Source organism: Oncorhynchus keta, chromosome 34, assembly GCF_023373465.1.
Source record: "Oncorhynchus keta strain PuntledgeMale-10-30-2019 chromosome 34, Oket_V2, whole genome shotgun sequence".
Taxonomy (NCBI): Eukaryota; Metazoa; Chordata; class Actinopteri; order Salmoniformes; family Salmonidae; genus Oncorhynchus; species Oncorhynchus keta.
Window position 1 is genome coordinate 51567185 of NC_068454.1, and position 23962 is coordinate 51591146.

The following is a 23962-nucleotide window of genomic DNA, read 5'->3' on the forward strand; positions in this document are numbered from 1 at the left end:
ACTCCGGGGTGCACCTACCCATAGTTGCCTTGTGCTAGCAGGGACATCAAACATGTGCCATTCAGACTGCCTTGGTGTAGGTTTTTTCCTTGCCTTCTTAACTTGCAAGGGGAGAAGGTTTAAAAAACGGGGAAAATATGCCTACAGTAAAATTTCCACCACCACGCCAGTAGTGCTACACCAAGAAGTAGCGTTCGGCATCCAGCCAATCATTTGCACATTGTACATACAGACCAGGCTTGACTCTGTATGTTAGGAGCCACCTGATTGGCTGAACAATATTAGCTACGCTTACCATGGTGATGGATTTAAAAATAGATATTTTAAGACTGCAGGCATATTTCCCCAGTTGTGCATAAATCTGCTCACCTTTTAAATTGGAAAGCAGCAAACCGACACAATCTCAATGGCACGACCATGGTGAACCTTTGGCGCGGAAGCATGCAACTGGTTGAATCAACATGGTTTCCACGTAATTTCAACCAAAAAATTCAACGGAATTTCTTCATTTTTTCACCCAACTTTTAACCTAAATCCAATGACAATGGTGACATTTTTTGTTGAGTTCACATTGGATTCACGTTAGTTGACAACTCAACCAAATGTAAATAAAAACTAGAAACTGAACTGGTGTCTGTGCCCAGTGGAATATTTTTCAAGTTTTGTCCCAAAAAACAAACAACAAAATTCTGCGATTTCAATATTCCTCACTGGATTAGTAACTCTGCACCTTTTTTTTGTAAAATAAACCAATGGTGACTCCATTCCGCTGCCTCCGCTCTATAAACCTCCAACCTCTGTGCCAACCCTACAATCACGGTATTGCGATGTAAATGTAAAGCAATGACAGTGTGGGTTGTTGTCGTCGGTCTTTCATTTTTCTACTGAATGAATTCACAGATAAAGATCTCATATGCAATGGATTTTTAATTCAACTTTTACATAACAAGTTTGTACAATTGTCATTATCAGTCCTTCTGTAGCTCAGTTGGTAGAGCATGGCGCTTGTAACGCCAGGGTAGTGGGTTCGATTCCCGGGACCACCCATACGTAGAATGTATGCACACATGACTGTAAGTCGCTTTGGATAAAAGCGTCTGCTAAATGGCATATTTCTTTCTTTCTATTTCTTTACTCAATGTAGTGCATTTACTCTCACAATTAAAGGTGCTATGACGTTTCAATATATATATTTTTGCAATTGTTGTTGGGTAGATGATGTGGGACGAAAGTGACAAACACAAAAATGTTTTGCTTTAAAACTTTAGCAAACACGTTTGCCGGTTTAAAAAAGAATCACACTACAGACGCATCTCTCGGTATGATAAATAATAACACAAAATATTTATTTATACAAAATAATAACCCTGAAGAAGGCAATATGATGCCGAAACATTGGTGGTTTACCGAATACATTTCTGGGAGGCTTATACATGGTGTGTGACTATTCATTTTTTATAGCATACCAAATAATAAAACATTAGATGTGTATGCATCAGAAGCACCTCTAACAACCAAAACATTTATCATGGAGCATTCCATTACTAACAAAAATGGGAAATAAAGTTTTTAATTTGAACATGTGAAAACTTCAGGAAGAAAAAACATTTAAAGGGATATTCTAATGTTTGCACACAAAACCCTTTCGACAACTTTGGACTTGCTAGAGTCCTGCCCCAGTCTGTGCTGTCATTTTGATGCCAATATGTAATCAAATCTGAACTAAAGGAGACAGGAACCATCTGCGCTATTATCATTTGGCCGTTTGTTCCATTCTGGGTTCTTCTATGATAATTCAGAACCCAGAATGGAACAAACAGCCAAATGATAATAGCGCAGATGGTTCCTATCTCCTGGTGTACTTGAGAGGAACAGTGAGTTCTGCGTCTCAGAGTAGGAGTGCTGTTTAAGGATCAGGTCCCCCCTTTTTATTCATTATGATTTAAAATGCAAAACTGATCCAAGAGCAGCAATCCTACTCTGATATGGTTTATGAATACAAGCTGTGATTTACAGGAGTTGATGAGAACTACTGAAGAGGTTGTGATAAAACCCTGTAGGGGAGAGTGGGGTAAGCTGAGCCAAAGGGTAAGTTAGGCCACTCTTGCTTTTAGGAAACCATACACAAAACATGTAATACATGACCAAATATTTAGGAAGAGCTCTGTGAAGAAGGAAACCACATGGAAAAAGTGGTAAGCAAGTTAGATCCAAAAAAATGAATGTATTGTGTTAAGTGTTTTCATGATGCTTGTACTGTATCTAAACCAATGTAGATCATTTTAAGATCGTTCTGTACATCAGTTGGGGGGTCTCTATAAGTTTCAATATGAGGTCCTAAACCTAGCATGAAAGTGCATCCTTGTATCTGTGTGGGCTAATATAGTCAAAATGTTTGCCATGGGGTGTAAGTTTAGCCAATGGCAAGTTGAGCAAATGTAAGTGTTTTCTTCTCATTATCGCTGGGATATGAGGTGACAATAGGGCCTGGCCTAAGTTAAATGTGTTTTTAAAAAGTACAAAGAGTTTTAAGCCAGTGTTAAATATGCTTTAAATTATTAAAACACAAAACATTTATTGTGATTGTGTTGATTTGTGTTTAGGAAATAAAGGTAGACAGTGTTTTAAAACAGTAGTGGTAATATTTAATTCAGTACAGAAATAGGCGGCTTAACTTACCTTGTCCCGTAAAACTGTAATATATACATAATTCTGATTATTTTCAGGGATACACAACATCCTGAAATAAATGTAGACATCTTTGTTAGAAAGAATACAATATTTCCCTTGACGGAGAAATGGCTCAACTTAGCCCACTCTCCCCTATCATTAAGTATATCAATATATTTGATGATGAAGACCATGGGTAATTAAAGTACTATGGGCCCTGCAGTAATAAACACCATGTGAAAAAGTACTGTACGTTAAAATGATGTTACACATATAGCCTAAAACACATATAGCCTAAAATCTGTGTGGAACTACACATGACATGACATGGCGAAGTTCACCTTCTTGCTCTCTTCCACACAGACACACTGTCACACACACTCACTCACTCACTCACTCACTCACTCACTCACTCACTCACTCACTCACTCACTCACTCACTCACTCACTCACTCACTCACTCACTCACTCACTCACTCTATTCACTTTCAACTGTATTCCTTACGGTTCTCTCTTCTCTCACTTGGTTTTACGTTCTTTTAATGCCCTCTTCCTGCCAAAGACATTATACTCTACATTATGCAACCCTTCCTTCTGTACCTTCACTCTCCTGTCCCTCCCCTGCTCCTGCTCCTCCCCCTCTTCCTCCATCTCTGATTGAGCCCCCACTGTTCCCATCAAAGTGTGTCTGAATCCCTGGAGTGTCCAGTAGTACCCCCTGCTGCACAAGTACTATCCTCTCCTCCCCCAGTCTCTGGCTCTCCTTGTCCCCAGAGTCCTGCTCCTTCTTCTGGGTTAGATGAAGCGCCTGTAGAGGGGTCCCCACCCATGACTCTGTGGTTGTGTTGAGCACAGTCACCCTGGAGGCTGCATGGAGAGCCACAGACATGGCGCTGCCTCTCTTTTCTGCAGAGGTGTTGCCAGTGGTGTAGTGGGTGAAGAGCTGGGAGCCAGTGGGGAGTTGGGCCAGTGTGGCCACAGGCAAGCCGGCCACATTGAGAGGCTGACCCACTGAGGATGTGGTAATGGGAGATAAGACGATGGACGATTGTGTGGTCTGGTACTGAGGCTGGATGGTGGAAGAGCTAGAGGGATGCAGCCGCGGGCACTTTGAGGGGGTGTCCTTGGAGAAGCTGCCCATGTAGAGGTGACCAGGGCTGGGTGGGGGCTCATCCTGCCTCAGCTTCCTCTGGTCCTCCAACTGGTCCTCCAGTACTGAGGAAGGACACATGGTTGTACTGGTATAACATCGAGCAATGAACAGTGTGTGGTATCCCAGGAGGTCTACCCCATAAGGTGATAATAGAGGGGAGGTACGTGATGCGACATTTGGCACTGTGGCACACCGCCAGCGAGAACCGGGAGAGACCGACACAGAGCCAAAGCTGAGAAGAAGGACTGAGCCAAACCTATGTGATTTTCTTTGCTATGTTTATTTTATGGCCTAGTATAGTTGTGTTTGCTGACTAAAACCTCACTGTCTCTGTGTTAATCTCTGCACACTCAACCCAACACCCCACGTTTTACCACAAGTGAAATAAGAAAACCTAACATAGTAATAGTCTGTATACATATCAGGTAAGCAAAAATAACTTAAACAACGGTGTTACTTTTAGTGCAGGGATCCAAACCTATATATAGTTAGTACAGTACAAATGTGTTGTGCAATCTAGAATCCCATAGGAGAGCCATTTGAAGAACCCCTTTTGGTTCCAGGTAGAACCCATTACAGAGGGTTCTACATGGAACCCAACATAGTTATACCTGGAACCAAAAAGGGTTCTACCTGAAACCAAAAAGGGTTCTCCAATGGGGACAGCCAAAGAACCCTTTTTGAACCCTTTTTCCAAGAGTGTATGTTTGCCCATTCTAAGCTCACATCAAAGCTTACATTCTCTCACCATTAAGAGCATTGTGGACCTGCTGCTGGTTGTCACCAGTCTCACTGCGTCTCAGGTCCAGAACCCTCCTCACTGAGTCCAGCAACCCAAACATCTCAGAAAGGGAGTTCAGCACAACAGCATCTGACACAACAAAACACATTACAGGAACAACAAATAGACAGGCAATTCAAATAAATCAGTCCAACAAATTAACCAATCCCCAATTATAATTTTGTTCTACGAAACTCTTGCCAATCCACCTGCCTCTATATAAACCTGCTAAATACACTGAGTACAGGTGCTCAACAGTTTCCCATGTGTACCAAGAATGGTCCACAACCCAAAGGACATCCAGCCAACTTGACACATCTGTGAGAAGCATTGCCGTCAACATGGGCCAGCATCCCTGTGGAATGCTTTCGACACCTTTTAGAGTACATGCCCCGACAAACTGAGGCTGTTCTGATGGCAAAAGGGAGGGTGCAACTCAATATTAGTAAGGTGTTCTTAATGATTTGTACACTCAGTGTACATGTTACCCATAGAACATTACATTTTTTAACTCTCTGATATTTCATACATGTAAGTATTATGTAAGTATGTGTGGGAACCTGTAACAGTGTGTAAGCTCACCGGCTTCTTGCAAAATGGCCTTCTCACTGCGGACTTCCACTCCTCTCAACATGGCCACTAGTTCTGTGCGGAAACTGGATAACACCTCCCCCATCAGGCCAACGTCTGCTATGCCTCTCCAAAAGCTTAGACTGCCATCTAGAGAAAGGCAAGAGACGTGGCATGATTAGGAAAGTGGAATGGTGTTGGGGGAATGTGTGTGTATGTCAAGACGTCAGATGTGACCAGGATGCCTTTTTAGTCATCAAAGTGACTTTCCTTAGCACTGTAAGTCCCTAACCCGCGTGTGTGTGTGTGTGTGTGTGTGTGTGTGTGTGTGTGTGTGTGTGTGTGTGTGTGTGTGTGTGTGTGTGTGTGTGTGTGTGTGTGTGTGTGTGTGTGTGTGTGTGTGTGTGTGTGTGCGTGCCACCATGCGTGCGTTAGTGTGTGTGTTTATACAGTATGTGTGTGTGAACGTGTGTGCGTAAGCGCGTGCCTGTTTGCATGTGTTTACATTAAGCTAACTATCAATGTATCCCTGTTGTTGTTATACTGACCAGGGATGATGTCACCCCTTTTCCTCTTGACATGTCCATTGGCTGTGCTGGTGATGGGAGGAGCTGGCCCAGGGCTCCACTCCACTGTAGTGTAGGCCTTCTCCTCTATCCTGTCATCTGACACTGCAGCATGGCCTCCATCTACTATACACAGAGAGCCACCAACACACATCAAATCACTCCTCCAACATCTCATGTCATCACTCATATCAGTAGCTCAAATTCTGGTTCAGTTCTGTTGTAGACATTTTGTTGTAAGCAGTGGTAACAACTGTGTGGCTCTGCAAGTGCCTTCACAGCACAGGGTTTTCAATCCAAGTTCTATGCGCATCTGAGGAGACCATTGAGGCCCCTAAATCGAATTGTTTTCCTACTTCTAGATTCCAATCACTGCCCTGTGCAGTGATAAAATAGGTGCCACACCAAAGACTGCTGAGGGCAATTATTCATTGATGTTTTGATGTAGTCCATTTCAAAATATGAGTGGTACAGTTTATGAAGGTGAAGTGTAGTTTGTGCAGGGATAAAAACAGCAGTTTAATAAATGGCAGCAGCCACGGGATATGAGAGAGTAAACGTGTACATAGTAAACGTGTACTGTAGTTAGGTAAGCTCTTGGCTGATAGGCACACTGGGCAATGTGTAGTCAGCCCTTGGCTAATTGGCTGATAGGCTCACTTGGCAGAGGAGAAGGGGGGGGCTGCATGGCTCTGCCCGGAAGGAAGCGGGTGCTGTTGATCAACACGTCAAACTTGGTGCTGCGGCAGGTGTTGGTGCACACTGTGTCATGCTGGTAGAAGTCAATCTGACCTGAGTCCATCATTTTCCTGCGTAGAGGACATAAGAGAAGATTTGGGAGAAGGAGAATGGTTTAGTATATTTATTTTATGATTAGTTATATAATAATAAACATTGTTATCACTATATCTAATCCGGTCAGAAAACAGCTACTTCTAGTTGCGGCAATATGTGTATTACACAGTGAAATGTTTACAAGTGGTTAATGAATTCAATGTTTCATCAAAGCTTTGCTTGTAACAAAAGCTTCTGATCTGATATGTAGGGATAAAGGCAGCAGACTAAACCACAGATGGACAGAGAACATGTGCAAACACGAAGATGGGGTGAGAAATGCATCACTCAGCAATTTGACAGCGTGATATGTGATCCTACCACCACAAGAACGCTGCTTACTAACTGCTAGTGGAATGTATGGGGCAAAAAAACTCCAGGTACCCGATGCAGGCAAAACAAGAAGATCCAAGACACATATTGACCCCAACCTGTCTTTTTCCTAGCACTGATTCTGCTTATAGATGCTTTATTTAATACAGTTTTTACTTGTGATATGTGGTTGTCTTAGCTTCTTTAGTTATATGCACTGACTGTAAGTATCTCTGGATAAGAGCGTCTGCTAAACGACCAAAATGTAAATGTAAACCCTGCCCTCCACCCAGTATGACGCAGCCTACCTGAGCATCACCCCTCCCAGTCGGATGGCCCTCTTCCAGTCCTTCAGAGTGGCTTTCCCTGCCACGTGAACAAACTGCTTGGGGCTGATCAGCTGGTCATTGAACTGCAGGGAGGAGAAAAAGCAGCACAGAGAATCACAGTCACAGAGAGAGTTAAATAATAATAAAATATCTCACACACACACACAAAAACAGCACACACACACAGGTACCAGCGTGTTTCTTAGTGGCATACTGTACTTATGAACAAGTTACTTGATGACTGGTACCTTGACACATCTGATGTTGATGCCAGGACAGACAAACTTCTTAAACAGGAGGACAGCTTTGCTCTCGCCACAGGTGATGGGGTATCCATACTCAACCTCCTCACCCTCCGCAAGATTGTCTTCTAGCATCCATAATGGTAAAATACAATATAAACACACAGTATATAACATACACAATATCACAAGCAAGCATCCATACATCAAAACAAAACAAAATAATACAAATTATATATCCAGTTTTTAAAAATTACTAGATGATGTATACAATACAAATCTAATCTCCAAGTTGAATGTAGTAATGAATTAAAATACGGGTCATACAAATAAGCAATAGAAACAAAGCGTCTTTGGAATCTTACCATGATGCGTCTCTATGGCGAGAACAGTAGAGCCAGTGTCAGCGTCCTCCTTTGCCCTGTAGGAGGCGACAAAGTCCACTATTTCATGCAATATTCACTCCCACTGAGGCAGCTGTTACAATGTACAGTATATAACAAAACCTGCTATCAGAATTCTACACTTCAAAGACAGTTTTATCTTACTGACAACTTGGATGTCTAGAAAAGCACACTTTGTACACTTAAAAAAATAAATTTGTAATTTCTTAGTGTAATTACATTACGTAGTAACGATAAATTAAATGAGTTACTAATTGCAAATAGAATTTTGAGACTTTTGCGTTTTGTCCAAATGGTAACTCCAACCCTCCACCCTGTTGTGTCCAGTGCCCCCTCTTTGCATTGCAAGTCTTACCCCTGTATGATGGGCTGCAGATGGAGGATGACCTGAGTCTTGCGGCTCTCACAGTGCTCCCCTTCCTCCTCCTCTTCCTTCACCATCACTATGTTTCTTGAGGACACTGTGATCTCAGCACTCGCCATGACCACTCCCTGGACTGCTGTAGGGACAGGCATATTTATGGGCATATATATATTTTTAAATTGAACCTTTATCTAACCAGGCAAGTCAGTTAAGAACAAATTCTTATTTACAATTACTGCCTAACAGGGAACAGTGGGTTAACTGCCTTGTTCAGGGGCAGAATGACAGATTTTTACCTTGTCAGTTCAGGGATTTGCTCTAGCAACCTTTCGGTTACTGGCCCAATGCTCTAATGACTAGGCTACCTGCCTAGGCAACCCCATGCGCACACGCACACACACACACACACACACACACACACACACACACACACACACACACACACACACACACACACACACACACACACACACACACACACACACACACACACACACACACACACACACACACACACACACACACACACACACACACACAGAGACACAGACAGACAGACACAGACAGATGCTTTTCAGCATACTGTATAGAGGTCCATGTTACGCTAGTCCTAAATAGTACTGTAGGTCCGGACATGCAATAGTAGCTATTGAGAATAGATCCATATTGAATTTATGGCACAAATGGTTCTGACTGGGATTTCTTCTCATGTAATCAAATAATTTATCATCTGACAAAAAGTATTTTGCATGAAGGTTATGAGCCATTCCTAGTATGGGTTACCCCCCTTCAAAAAAAATAAAAAAAAATATATATATAAATAGGGGTTAACAAAAACAGACTGACAGGCTTCAACAAGTTGAATTGTTCTTTCCCTTACTTCGGAATGGTTTGTAAGAAGAAGTAGAGAAAACAACATTACCACTTAATTGCATGTGGTGCTAAAATCATATTCTAGTTAGCTACATAAGTAGCAGACAGTGTAGTCTCTCATTGGTTATTCTGGGTGCTAGATTACCTACTGTATTAACCAGGGTCGGGTAGGTTACTTTCTAAATCGAATCCGTTAACAGTTACTAGTTACTTGTCCAGTAAAGTAACTTACCTGTAAATTACCTGTAATCAGTAACGTAACTTTTGGTTTACCCAAACTCAGTAACGTAATCTGATTACGTTCCGTTACTTTTCATTTACTTTCCCCTTAAGAAGTATTAGAAGAAGACAAAAATGTATGTTACCAATTGAACTACATCTATTGCAGGATAAATCAATGTTAAAGTTTACATAGCTGGCAAAACACGGATGTAAAATTTTACTTTATGGGTTGTTTATGTAGGATTCTTCTAACCCCTCGCTTTTTACTACACATAATAATACAATTTAATTCTATCTTTACACTAATATAATTTATAAATCCTAAAATGTATGTATTAACCTCAGATTGCCCCTTTACGTCTTTTCAAAAGTGTGTGAGTTTGAGCATGTGTCCATTTGGCCTATGGATGTTTAGTTTTAATCAGCATGAATTAGATTGAACAATTTAAAAAATTACTTTTATTATATAGGCTGGGATCCGCACTATGCAGCTGTTGCAAGAGCGCATTTTTCACTGGCTGTCCACTGGTTTCAAAAACAATGATTGACAGGCAGCTTAAACTTCTTGAATTCAACTATTTTTGGGTTCAGATACCCATTTAGATTTGTGAACAGCCATCCACAACAACCACAATCCATGAGGTGCAAATAGCTAAATGAGAGAGCAGCAGTGTGATTCACATCAATGCGCCATGTAGATATCAATAATAATAATAATAATCTGTCATTCTTACTTCCAAGCGTTTATTCAAGTTGGATAATAAAGATTATCCAACTTGAATAAACGCTTGGAAGTAAGAATGCCGACAGCAGTAGCACCAATGCAAGACATAGCTTGGACTGTAGCCTACCAAAGCCTGTTCCTGCTCTTTTCCCGCAATCCATCAAACACATTTGGTGTGTCATCATAGTGGTCTCTGATCTGTGGTCAGACTCAATCAGTTGGAACAAACTTAAATTTGTGCCTTTTTTCAGTGCTGATTTGAATGTCATTGAGAAAACAGAGAAGAGTGAAATATATTTTTTCGCAAACATCCTTTCTGAATTTAAAAGTAATCCTCTAAATAATCATCTAGTTTTTCAAAAATATATGTAATCTGATAATCTGATATTTCTAGCTGGTAAACGTAACCCTGGTACTGACAATGTAAGTACACACACTGTACATAAAAGTAGCCCATATTACAGTGAACAAAAATATAAACGCAACATCTAAAGTGTTGGTCCCATGTTTCATGAGCTGAAATAAAAGATCCCAGAAATGTTCCATATGCACAAAAATTGTATTTCTCTCAAATTTTGTGCACAAATTAGTTTACCTTCCTGTTAGTGAGTATTTCTCGTTTGCCAAGATAATCCATCCACCTGACTGGTGTGGCATATCAAGAAGCTGATTAAACAGTATGACCATTACACAGATGCACCTTGTAAGGCCAAATTCAATGTTTCATCAAATATATACAGTACCAGTCAAAAGTTTGGACACACCTACTCATTCAAGGGTTTTTCTTTATTTTTACTATTTTACACATTGTATAATAATAGTGAAGACATCAAAACTATGAAATAACACATAATTTAGTAACCGAAAAAGTGGTAAACAAATCAGAATATATTTGAAATTTGAGATTCTTTCAAGTAGCCACCCTGTGCCTTGATGACAGAATGCATTTCAATTAACGGGTGTTACTTTGAAGAATATACCATTTTATTTGTTTAAAAAAATGTTGGTTACTACATGATTCCATATGTGTTATTTCATAGTTTTGATGTCTTCACTATTATTCTACAATGTATAAAATAGTAAAAATAATGAGTAGGTGTGTCCAAACAATTGACTGGTATTGTATATATTTGATGAAACATAGAATTTGGCCTTGCCACTACTAGGCCATAGAAATGCATTGAATAACAGATTCATACATGGAAAAACAGTTCTTAAGTGTCTGTCCTATATCTAAAATCTAAGAAAGCTTAGGGGAAAAATCAAATACATTTTTACCGTGGTATTACCTGTATACCTTTGACGTGGAAATGCCCTATTCACTTCCATACATTTTTCAGGTAACAGGTTACATTCATACGCGTACTATGACACTCGTAGAGCAAAACACCATCGTGAGAGTAATCTTTCCATTGAGGGGTCATGTTAATTTGTAGGACAAACCGTTTGGACACTACAGACGTTTTTGTTAGAAGACGGATTTTCGAGATGTCTCCTGGCCTGACAAACACCGCTGGAGCTCTGCCACCTTCCACGGCAAATGCAGAAAGTCAAAATCAGCATTTGAAACGCAGCTCATGCAAAACAACAGATATCTAGCTGAAGATGTTTTATTTGATTTATTTATTATGCCTCGAGCAGAGCATAATATTTTACGCCTGAAGCATAGAAATGCACTATGCATAAATCGCTCCGCCATTTCCTGGTTGCTAAAATTCTAATAGTTTGCCTAATTTCAGTTTATATGACAAAACAAGCAATTCAACGATAATGACAGATCTACAGTATAAGTCACATTTCTATGTGAATTTGGTCTGGTCGCCCAAAAAGTTAAATGCCATTATTGCGTATGTGATGTAAGTAGGATTGGAGGGATGCATTTTCAAAATGGTACAGTAAAATAGCTTCCAGTCCATAACATAGATATGGGAGTAGTTGTTGGATGAATGGCACGACAATGGGCCTCAGGATCTCGTCAGGACCTCAGGACCTCTGTGCATTAAAATGGCTATTGATAAAATGCAATTGTGTTCATTGTCTGTAGCTTATGCCTGCCTATACCATAACCCCACCATGGTGCACTCTGTTCACAACGTTGACATCAGAAACCGCTCACCACACGATGCCATACACGCGGTCTGCCATCTGCCCCGTGAAGAGCACACTTCTCCAGCATGCCAGTGGCCATCGAAAGGTGAGCAGTTGCTCACTGTAGTCGGTTATGACGCATAACTGCAGTCAGGTCAAGACCCTGGTGAGGACAACGAGTGAGGACAACAAACACGCAGACAGTTTCTGACAGTTTGTGCAGATATTCTTCAGTTGTGCAAACCCACATTTCGTCAGCTGTGGTTGGTCTCAGACGATCCCGCAGGTGATGAAGCTGGATTCGGAGGTCCTGGGCTGGCGTGGTTACACGTGGTCTGCAGTTGTGAGGCCGGCCAAATTCTCAAAAATTATGTTGGAGGCGGCTTATGGTAGAGAAATGAGCATTCAATTATCTGGCAACAGCTCTGGTGGACATCCCTGCAGTCAGCATGCCAAATGTGTTGTGTGACAATCTGCACATTTTGGAGTGGCCTTTCAGTGTCCCCAGCACAAGGTGCACCTGGGTAATGATCATGCTGTTTAATCAACTTCTTAATATGCCACACCTGTCAGGTGGATGGATTATCTTGGCAAAGGAAATTCTCACTAGCAGTAATGTAAACTATACATTTTATTTGAGAAATAAGATTTTTGTGCATGTGGAAAATGTCTGAGATCTTTTATTTCAGCTCATGAAACATGGGACAAACACTTTACATGTTGCGTTTAGATTTTTGTTCAGTTTGCAACATTGCCAACCTGGAGGAAAAAATGTAATTCAGTTTTGTCTGAAGTGTGCTCTATACACAAAATTGACACTGGGAGATGGGAGATGAATGCACCTTGCAGCAGGACAATAACTTAAAACACAAGGCCAGATCTACCCTGGAGTTGCTTACCAAGAAGACAATAAATGTTACTGAGTGGCCGAGTTACAGTTTTGACATAAATCTACTTAAAAATATATGGCAAGACTTGAAAATGTTTGTCTAATAATGACCAACAACAAATTGTAAGAATTCTTTAAAGAATAATGGGCAAATGTAGCACAATCCAGGTGTGGAACGCTCTTAGAGACTCATCCAGAAAGACTCACAGCTGTAATCGCTGCCAAAGGTGCTTCTACAAAGTACTGACTCAGGGGTATGAATACTTAAGTAAATTAGATATTTCTGTATTTCATTTTCAATAAATGTGCAAACATTTCTAAAAAACAAATGTTCACTTTTTTACTATGGGGTATTTATTTAATACATTTTTAATTCAGGCAGTAACAATAAAATGACGAATAAGTCAAGGGGTTTGAAAGGTTTCTGAAGGAACTGCAAATGCCATTATGTCGTATAAGTAGATTGGAGGAGTGCATTTTCAAAATGGTACAGTAAAAATCACTCTAGATCATAACATAGATAGTGGAGTAGTTGTACTACATTAATCCATTGAGTTTGACCACAAAGTGTATGAAACAGCCCTTTAATTTATTCTTTAACATGGGAAAAATGCCATTATTGTGTGTGATGTAATTAGGTTTAGAGGAGTGGATTTTGTAAATGGTACAGTAAATATGCTTCTAATACATAACTTGATAGAAGAGTTGTTGAAAACATTAATCCATTGAGTTTGCTGACAAAGAATTTGAATCAGTCCTTTAATTTAGTCTCCATTATAGGATAAATGCCATTATCATATATGCAAGTATTCAGACATTCAACATTTTGTTATATTACAGTCTTATTCTAAAATGTTTCAAATTGTGTTGTTTCAAATTTACACACAATACCCCACAATGACAAAGCAAAAACTGGTTTTTAGAAATGTTTCAAATTTATAAAAATAAAATAAAAAATAACTGAAATATCACATTTACATAAGTATTCAGACCCTTTACTCAGTACTTTTTTGAAGCACCTTTGGCAGTGATAACAGCCTCCACTCTTCTTGGGTATGACGCTACAAGCTTGGCACACCTGTATTTGGGGAGATTCTCCCATTCTTCTCTGCAGATCCTCTCAAGCTCTGTCAGGTGGTTGGATGAGGAGCGTCGGTGCACAGCTATTTTCAGGTCTCTCCAGAGATGTTCGATCGGGTTCAAGTCCGGGCTCTGGCCTGGCCACTCAAGGACATTCAGAGATTTGTCCCCAAGCAAGGACAAATTAGGGTTAGGGTTAGCATTGTCTTGGCTGTGTGCTTAGGGTCGTTGTCCTGTTGGAAGGTGAACATTCAACGTATTCAACCTTCAACAATTCAACAATTCAACATTCAACCTCAAAGTATGAGGTCCTGAGCATGGAGCAGGTTTTCTTTAAGGATCTCTCTGTACTTTGCTTCGTTCATCTTTCCCTCGATCCTGATTAGTCTGCCAGTCCCTGCCCCTGAAAAACAGCTCCACATCATGATGCGTTTCCTCCAGATGTGTCGCTTGGCATTCAGGCCAAATAGTTCAATCTTGGTTTCATCAGACAAGAGAATCTTGTTTCTCATTGTCTTGAGATTCTTCAGGTGTCTTTTGGCAAACTCCAAGCGGGCTGTCATGTGCCTTTTACTGAGGAGTGGCTTCCGTCTGGCCATTCTATCATAAAGGCCTTATTGGTGGAGTGCTGCAGAGATGGTTGTCCTTCGAGAAGTTTCTCCCATCTCCACAGAGGAACTGTAGTTCTGGCATCGGGTTCTTGGTCACCTCCCTGACCAAGGGCCTTCTCCCCCGATTGCTCAGTTTGGCCAGGTGGCCAGCTCTAAGAAGAGTCTTGGTGGTTCCAAACTTCTTCCATGTAAGAATGATGGAGGCCACTGTGTTCGTGGGGACCTTCAATGCTGTGGGGACCTTCACTTTTTGGTAACCTTCCCCAGATCTGTGCCTCAACACTCCTGTCTCGGAGCTCTAGGGATAATTCCTTCGACCTCATGGCTTGGTTTTTGCTCTGATATGCATTATCAACTGTGGGACCTTATATAGACAGGTGTGTGCCTTTCCAAACCATGTCCAATCAATTGAATTTACCACAGGTGGACTCCAATCAAGATGTAGAAACATCTCAAGGATGATCAATGGAAACAGGATGCACCTGAGCTCAATTTCGAGTTTCATAGCAAAGGGTCTGAATACTTACGTAAATAAGGTATTTCTGTTTTTTATTTGTAATACATTTGCTAAAAATAAAAAAATAAAAAACTGTTTTTGATTTGTCATTATGGGGTTTTGTGTGTATAAAATAGTTTAATCCGTTTTAGAATAAGGCTGTAACGTAACAAAATGTGTAAAAAGTCAAGGGGTCTGAATACTTTCCGAATGCACTGTAGGTTTGGGGGGGTGCATTATAAAAATGGCACAGTAAAGATAGATGCTTCCAATCCAATCCATAGATAGTGGAGTAGTACATTAATCCATTGAGTTTTCTAAAAAAGTATTAGAAACAGTTCTATAATTGAGTCTATAATATGGGACAACAACTGTGGATGGAAAAGTGGTTAATGAAAGGAATTAAACCCTATCAAAAAAAGACACCCAAGTTATTCAAAAATTAGGAAAATCCGATGGAGATCCACTATAAAATACCAACAAAGGTTTCAGAGATCTTAGCCAGTATTCCCAGCGCATAAACCACTTCGGCACTTGCGTGCCTCTCTCCCTCCTTCACCCACTCAAACTGACGTTATGTTGGTGCGGCGGCACGCACACAACCAACCAATGTGTACATAGTACACACCATTCCAGACTAGGCAAACGAAAACACAACGTAAACCAACCAGAAATGATCAAATATTATTTTAACTGAATACTCTGTGTTTTTCCTTACCGTTTCACTGCAGAGAATTCATCATTTGCTTGCAGAGAGTTCTCAGAACATGCGCTGTACTGCTGCTTCGCTACACTTCCTGCAACGAAGGCAGTATTTGCCTGTGAGAAGCATCTGTCCTACTGTCACGAGAAGCGGTTGTTCGCACGCGATGTGTATATCGGTCAAACTGCTCTACTAGGAGTGCACCGCTTGCTTGAGCACCACGGAATGGTTTAGAGAATGTTAAGGCTAAATGACTAGAATAGCTCACAACAACTATACATATTGTTTTATTTGACCGCGCGTATGTCATTAGGCCACTAAAGGAGTGTTGTTATAATACACATATATTATTTGCATGCAATAAGTGATGTTTGTTGAGCGTGTAAAATGATTTAGCATATAATAAATAGGTAGAAATCAATGTACACCTTGTAGCAAAGGGTAGCGGACTTTTACAGTTGTGTACAGTAGGCTAATCATAGAGCGCACATAGTTTTATTAGGCTATGGGCTCAACCCACAGCCTAATAAATTATTAGCACTCAATTAAACTCAGAAAATATAGGGAATGTATGCTCACCTGCTCTAATGCATTTTGCACAACTCAAGTCATTTCAAGTTTTAGGGGGTGGTTGTCACTAAGCACGGGTCTAGGACCAGCGTATCCCCCTCGGCGACATGAAATAACAAGTTATACTGACCTTAGATCAGCATTTATGGGTCCACATCTAGCAAGACCCCCTTATTTGGGAAAGCGATTCTTGAACTGATTTAATTGACACATCTGGAAGCCAATGAGATCTCAGTTCGTCTCCCTGTGCCCAATCGTAAATATTCAATGCCTCGTAATTTAGTAATTTCTGCAGAAGTGAACTGAGTAGTGTTATCCCGGGGTTTGAGGGTTTACTCCTTGCATTTATCAGCGGAAATCATGTTCTTGAAACCTGGACAGATTAGAGATGCTGTGAATTATTTGGGCAGTTTTTGGATCGTCTTTAGTGTCGTGTTTATAATTGTCAACGGACAGGAGGGTAAGCTATTTATTCCCTTGTGTATGTCCTCGTCAATGTAAAGTATAGTATAATATATGTAGAGCAATAGACAACCAAATACATTAGACTAGCTATCTTTTTTATAAATCGCTTACGATATTTTTATTGAGATAATTACTCTGAGCCTTGACTGGATAATTATGAAATAACTCTATAAATTGTAGGCTATTATGTTTATATAATAAAAGTTGTGGAATTTAGTTGGTACTGTAAACTCATCGACATGAATAGCCTACATAGCCTACATAAATGAACATATTCACAGATTATCTTCATGTCATTTTAATGTTGTGTGGTGTTTACTTTATTGAAGATATTGTCATCACTTTCTAATTATTATTTTTTTGTTGGCTGTGGGCTACACACGTTGTCCACATTTGAAACCGTTTGACATTTTCTAAAGTGGCTATTGGTGACATAAATAGTGCTCCTGCTGCAATTTCCAGTCCAGTTCAGAAGGTATATATCATAGATTATTGATCAATCAGATGATTTTTTTTAACCTTTATTTAACTAGGCAAATCAGTTAAGAATACATTTTTATTTTCAATGACAGCCTAGTGGGTTAACTGCCTGTTCAGGGGCAGAACGACCTTGTCAGCTCAGGGGTTTGAACTTGCAGCCTTCCGGTTACTAGTCCAACACTCTAACCACTAGGCTACCCTGATACCCTGATGCATGAGTTTAATTCAGGTTTCTTATAAAAGTCCTCATAAACAAGGTAGCTGTTGTATTGGTAAGTTAAAGGTACACTGCCCTTCTTTGGTAACTCACTCTTATTGGCAAGGGTGAGGTGTGTGTACACATCCTCGTTTGGAGCTGTTCTGCTTGTGTTAGTCATTCCAAGTATTTACGACAAACTGAGCATCCTTTCCATTGCTGAGCATCCTTTCAAATCATTTCCGAGAGTAAATATTTTATGCAAAAACCCTGTCACACATACAGTTGACTTCAGCAAAAGGGGTGCATGCAAGTAGTCGACAACACTAGCTTTGATAGGGTTTAAATTAATATAAGGCTCAGTGCTCCTGTGAATAACTCTCTTCCAAAACATGGGGTGGATCAAACCAAAGCCACAAATATCTTTGGGACTGTCTGGAGCAAACAATCCCGATAGTTCAAAGGTCATCTATGATGTCATGGTGGCATTCCATTGCAGATAGTGAACTCTCATCTGTGTTTACCTATGATTGCCAGGGCCAGTAACCGAAAGCTCGCTGGTTTGAATACCCAAGCCGACAAGGTGAAAAATCTGTCAATGTGCCCTTGAGCAAGGAACATAACTATAATTTGTTCCAGGGTCACTGTACTACTGCGGCTGACCCTATAAAACAACACATTTAATTGCACCTGGTGTATGTGACAAAACATATATACATGTTTTTTTCCCCCCACTATTCCCCACAAGAAGACTTGCAGGAAGACATGCAACAATAAGAGAGTGTACCCCTTGTGTTGACATGGTATTTCACAATCAGGCAGGGGTCAACATGAATCACACATATATGGAAACTTAATGTGAATGTCCAAGCAGATCTGGGCTCTCTTGACACATTTTGTTTTGCTGCTGGGGATTTAGTATCGTCATAGAGGAAGATGACCAATTCATGGTACATTTCTTCCTCTGAATCACTTTGGCACCAGAGAGAAGCAAGAGACAAATGTACAAGAAAAAAACATATCCATCCTCTCCTGGTCAATGAATAACTCAGTGTGTGTTGTCATGCTCTGATTGACACAGCAGTATTGTGTAGTGACAGATTACACAGCTAAACATCCTGTCTCATAGTACAGACCTGTGGGGGCCTGCCTGTAAATCCCCCAAAGATGTCAATACATTTTGGTCCAATACAGAGCTGATGATTGACTACAATTCCCTATCATCTGTCCAGTTATTACTACACTACCGGTCAAAAGTTTTAGAATACCTACTCATTCAAGGCTTTTAATTTTTAAAATTTTTTAAACAATTTTCTACATTGTAGAATAATAGTGAAGACATCAAAACTATGGAATAACACATACAATTGAAGTCGGAAGTTTACATACACTTAGGTTGGAGTCATTAAAACTCGCTTTTCAACCACTCCACAAATTTCTTGTTAACAAACTTTGTTAACAAAGTTTTGGCAAGTCGGTTAGGACATCTACTTTGTGCATGACACAAGTAATTTTTCCAACAATTGTTTACAGACAGATTATTTCACTTACAATTCACTGTATCACCATTCCAGTGGGTCAGAAGTTTACATACATAATTTGACTGTGCCTTTAAACAGCTTGGAAAATTCCAGAAAATTGCATTAGAAGCTTCTGATAGGCTAATTGACATAATTTGAGTCAATTGGAGGTGTATTTGTGGATGTCTTTCAAGGCCTACCTTCAAATTCAGTGCCGCTTTGCTTGACATCATGGGACAATCAAAATAAATCAGCCAAGACCTCAGAAAAACAATTGTAGACCTTCAAAAGTCTGGTACATCCTTGGGAGCAATTTCCAAACGCCTGAAGGTTTCACGTTCATCTGTACAAAAAATAGCACGCAAGAATTAACACCATGGGACCACGCAGCTGTCATACCACTCAGGAAGGAGAAGCGTTCTGTCTTCTAGAGTTGAACGTACTTTGGTGCGAAAAGTGCAAATCAATCCCAGAACAACAGCAAAGGACCTTGTGAAGATACTGGAGGAAACAGTTGTAAAAGTATCTATATCCAGAGTAAAACAAGTCCTATATTGACACAACCTGAAAGGCCGCTCAGTAAGGAAGAAGCCACTGCTCCCAAACCTCCATAAAAAAGACAGACTACGGTTTGCAACTGCACATGGGGACAAAGGTCGTACTTTTTGGAGAAATGTCCTCTGGTCGGAAGAAACAAAAGTAGAACTGTCTGGCCGTAATGACCATTGTTATGTTTGGAGGAAAAAGGGGGATGCTTGCAAGCTGAAGAACACCATCCCAAGCGTGAAGCAAGGGGCTGGCAGCATCATGTTGTGGGAGTGCTTTGCTGCAGGAGGGACTGGTGCACTTCACAAAATAAATTATGTGGCTATATTGAAGCAACATCTCAAGTTATCAGTCAGAAAGGTAAAGCTTGGTCGCAAACAAGTCTTCCAAATGGACAATGACCCAAAGCATATTTCTAAAGTTGTGGCAAAATGGCTTAAGAACAACAAAGTCAAGGTATTGGAGTGGCCATCACAAAGCCCTGACCACAAACCCCTGACCTCAATCCTATAGAAAATTTGTGGGCAGCACTGAAAAGCGTGCAAAGAGGCCTTAAAAACCTGACTCAGTTACACCAGCTCTGTCAGGAGGAATGGGCCAAAATTCACCCCACGTATTGTGGGAAGCTTGTGGAAGGCTACCTGAAACGTTTGCCCCAAGTTAAACAATTTAAAGGCAATGCTACCAAATACTAATTGAGTGTATGTAAACTTCTGACCCACTGGGAATGTGATGAAAAAAAATAAAAGCTGAAATAAATAATTCTCTCTACTATTATTCTGGCATTTCACATTCTTAAAATAAAGTGGTGATCCTAACTGACCTAAAACAGGGAATTTTTTACCAGGATTAAATGTCAGGAATTGTGAAAAACCGAGTTAAAATGTACAGTGGGGAGAACAAGTATTTGATACACTGCCAATTTTGCAGGTTTTCCGACTTACAAAGCATGTAGAGGTCTGTCATTTTTATCATAGGTACACTTCAACTGTGAGAGAAAATCACATTGTATGATTTTTAAGTAATTAATTGCCATTTTATTGCATGACATAAGTATTTGATACATCAGAAAAGCAGAACTTAATATTTGGTACAGAAACCTTTGTTTGCAATTACAGAGATCATACGTTTCCTGTAGTTCTTGACCAGGTTTGCACACATTGCAGCAGGGATTTTGGCCCACTCCTCCATACAGACCTCCAGATCCTTCAGGTTTCGGGGCTGTCGCTGGGCAATACGGACTTTCAGCTCCCTCCAAAGATTTTCTATTGGGTTCATGTCTGGAGACTGGCTAGGCCACTCCTAGCCACCTTGAGATGCTTCTTACGGAGCCACTCCTTTAGTTGCCCTGGCTGTGTGTTTCGGGTCGTTGTCATGCTGGAAGATCCAGCCTCGACCCATCTTCAATGCTCTTACTGAGGGAAGGAGGTTGTTGGCCAAGATCTCACGATACATGGCCCCATCCATCCTCCTCTCAATACGGTGCAGTCGTCCTGTCCCCTTTGCAGAAAAGCATCCCCAAAGAATGATGTTTCCACCTCCATGCTTCACGATTGGGATGTTGTTCTTGGGGTTGTACTCATCCTTCTTCTTCCTCCAAACATGGCGAGTGGAGTTTAGACCAAAAAGCTCTATTTTTGTCTCGTCAGTCCACATGACCTTCTCCCATTCCTCCTCTGGATCATCCAGATGGTCATGGGCAAACTTCAGACGGGCCTGGACATGCCCTGGCTTGAGCAGGGGGACCTTGCGTGCGCTGCAGGATTTTAATCCATGACAGCGTAGTGTGTTACTAATGGTTTTCTTTGAGACTGTGGTCCCAGCTCTCTTCAGGTCATTGAGCAGGTCCTGCCGTGCAGTTCTGAGCTGATCCCTCACCTTCCTCATGATCATTGATGCCCCACGAGGTGAGATCTTGCATGGAGCCCCAGACCGAGGGTGATTGACCGTCATCTTGAACTTCTTCCATTTTCTTATAATTGCGCCAACAGTTGTTGCCTTCTCACCAAGCTGCTTGCCTATTGTCCTGTAGCCCATCCCAGCCTTGTGCAGGTCTACAATTTTATCCCTGATGTCTTGACACAGCTCTCTGGTCTTGGCCATTGTGGAGAGGTTGGAGTCTGTTTGATTGAGTGTGTGGACAGGTGTCTTTTATACAGGTAACGAATTCAAACAGGTGCAGTTAATACAGGTAATGAGTGGAGAACAGGAGGGCTTCTTAAAGAAAAACTAACAGGTCTGTGAGAGACGGAATTCTTACTGTTTGGTAGGTGATCAAATACTTATGTCATGCATTAAAATGCAAATTAATCACTTAAAAATCATACAATGTGATTTTCTGGATTTTTGTTTTAGATTCCGTCTCTCACAGTTGAAGTGTACCTATGATAAAAATTACAGACCTCTACATGCTTTGTAAGTTGGAAAACCTGCAAAATCGTCAGTGTATCAAATACTTGTTCTCCCCACTGTATTTGGCTATGGTTTATGTTAACTTCCAAATTCAACTGTATGGAATCTTGTAGTAACCAAAAAAGTGTCCAACAAATCAATATATATTTTGTATTCGAGATTCTTCAAATAGCCACCCTTTGCCTTGGTGACAGCTTTGGACACTCTTGTCATTCTCTCCACCAGCTTCATGAGGTCGTCATGAAGCTGCTGCATTTCAATTAACAGGTGTGCCTTCTTAAAAGTTAATTGGTGGAATTTTTTTCTTTCTTAATGCGTTTGAGACAATCCGTTGTGTTGTGACAAGGTAGGGGGGTAAACAGAAGATATCCCTATTTGGTAAAAGACCAAGTCCATATTATGGTAAGAACAGCTCAAATAAATAAAGAGAACAGCAGTCCATTTTTACTTTAAGACATGATTGTCAGTCAATGAGGAATATTTCAAGAACTTTGAAAGTTTCTTCAAGTGCAGTCGCAAAAACCATCAAGCGATTTGATGAAACTGGTTCTCATGAGGACCGCCACAGGAATGGAAGACCCAGAGTTACCTATTGCTGTAGAGGATAAGTACATTAGAGTTACCAGCCTCAGAAATTGCAGCCCAAATAAGGGCTTCACGGAGGTCAAGTAACAGACACATCTCAACATCAACTGTTCAGAGGAGACTGTGTGAATCAGGCCTTTCATGGTCGAATTACTGCAAAGAAACCACTACTAAAGTACACCAAAAAGAAGAAGAGACTTGCTTGGGCCAAGAAACGAGCAATGGACATTAGATCGGTGGTAATTTGTCCTTTGGTCTGGAGTCCAAATTGTAGATTTTTGGTTCCAACCGCCGTGTTTGTGAGACGGATGAGATGGTGAACGGATGATCTCTGCATGTTTATTTCCCATAAAGCAGGACTCCTCCTGCTCGCGTTATGGTGTGGGGGTGCTTTGCTGGTGACACTGTCTGTGATTTATTTCAAATTCAAGGCACACTTAACCAGCATGGCTACCACAGCATTCTGCAGCGATATGCCATCTGGTTTGGGCTTAGTGGGACTATCATTTGTTTTTCAACAGGATAATGAACCAACACACCTCCAGGCTGTGTAAGGGTTATTCTACCAATAAGGAGAGTGATGGAGTAATGCATCAGATGACCTGGCCTCCACAATCACCCGACCTCAACCAAATTGAGATGGTTTGGAATGAGTCGGACCGCAGAGTGAAGGAAAAGCAGCCAACAAGTGCTCAGCATATGTGGGAACTGTTTCAAGACTGTTGGAAAAGCATTCCAGGTGAAGCTGGTCAAGCTCATCAAGGCAAAGGGTGGCTATTTGAAGAATCTCAAATATTTAAAAAAATTTGGTTACTACATGATTCCATATGTGTTATGTCATAGTTTTGATGTCTTCACTATTATTCTACAATGTAGGAAATAGTCAAAATAAAGGAAAACCCTTGAATGAGTAGGTGTTCTAAAAACTTGTGTTATTACTTTTGGTTTTTCTGCCCCTGAAGGTGAGGGTTTTCAGAAGGATATCCATCATAATCTAAACGTTTGATTATATGTCTGAGACAGTCGGAAAGCCCAGTCTGTTAAGAGAGACCTAAAAGCAGGACGCACGTATGGGCCAGTAGCAGGAATGCCAGGGGGTAGACTATTCACTCCATGGAACAACCAACAGCTATAACGCATGAGTTAAAGCTTAGGTTGATCCCAAGCACTGAGTAAAGAGAGAGAGAGAGCCCCACTAGACAAGACCTTCATGAGACAGGCCAGGTCAAAGACAGGGTGAGAGGGTAGGAGTGTAGGGGGGAAGCTCGGCCTGCCAA

General features: G+C 40.8%; 2 protein-coding genes across 6 annotated transcripts in view; one reads left to right on the plus strand and one right to left on the minus strand.

Moving 5' to 3' along the window:
- Nucleotides 1–2622: 2622 nt before the first annotated feature.
- Nucleotides 2623–16039, minus strand: LOC118367243 (glucocorticoid modulatory element-binding protein 1-like). Of its 3 annotated transcripts, none has more exons than XM_052494011.1 (10): nucleotides 15927–16039; nucleotides 8217–8358; nucleotides 7823–7878; nucleotides 7464–7582; nucleotides 7195–7298; nucleotides 6401–6549; nucleotides 5723–5866; nucleotides 5187–5324; nucleotides 4572–4694; nucleotides 2623–3885 (listed from the first exon to the last, which is right to left on the minus strand). In XM_052494011.1, the coding sequence occupies exons 2-10, from the start codon at nucleotides 8342–8344 to the stop codon at nucleotides 3248–3250; spliced, it is 1599 nt and encodes a 532-aa protein (XP_052349971.1). In that variant the 5' UTR covers nucleotides 8345–8358; nucleotides 15927–16039; the 3' UTR covers nucleotides 2623–3247. The 3 variants fall into 3 exon arrangements, with proteins under 3 accessions (XP_052349971.1, XP_035606367.1, XP_035606365.1); XM_035750474.2 differs by having other exon boundaries at nucleotides 7464–7585; XM_035750472.2 differs by having other exon boundaries at nucleotides 7464–7585; nucleotides 8217–8361; nucleotides 15927–16038.
- Nucleotides 16040–16761: 722 nt separating this feature from the next.
- si:dkey-34d22.1 (discoidin, CUB and LCCL domain-containing protein 1) overlaps nucleotides 16762–23962 on the plus strand; it is a 29316-nt gene continuing 22115 nt past the window's right edge. For all 3 annotated transcript variants that reach the window (XM_035750476.2, XM_035750477.2, XM_035750478.2), the window contains exon 1: nucleotides 16762–16941. In XM_035750476.2, the coding sequence (XP_035606369.1) occupies nucleotides 16842–16941 (100 nt within the window). In that variant the 5' untranslated portion in view covers nucleotides 16762–16841. The remainder of the gene's footprint in view (nucleotides 16942–23962) is intronic.

Coding starts and splice junctions, on each gene's coding strand:
- LOC118367243 (XM_035750474.2), bottom strand. CDS start 8,344: ATGGCGAGTGCTGAGATCACAGTGTCCTCAAGAAACATAGTGATGGTG. Junction 5,867..6,400: donor CCCCCCTTCTCCTCTGCCAA/GTGAGCCTATCA, acceptor CTCTGTGTATAG/TAGATGGAGGCCATGCTGCA. Junction 4,695..5,186: donor GGCCATTTTGCAAGAAGCCG/GTGAGCTTACAC, acceptor TTGTTGTGTCAG/ATGCTGTTGTGCTGAACTCC.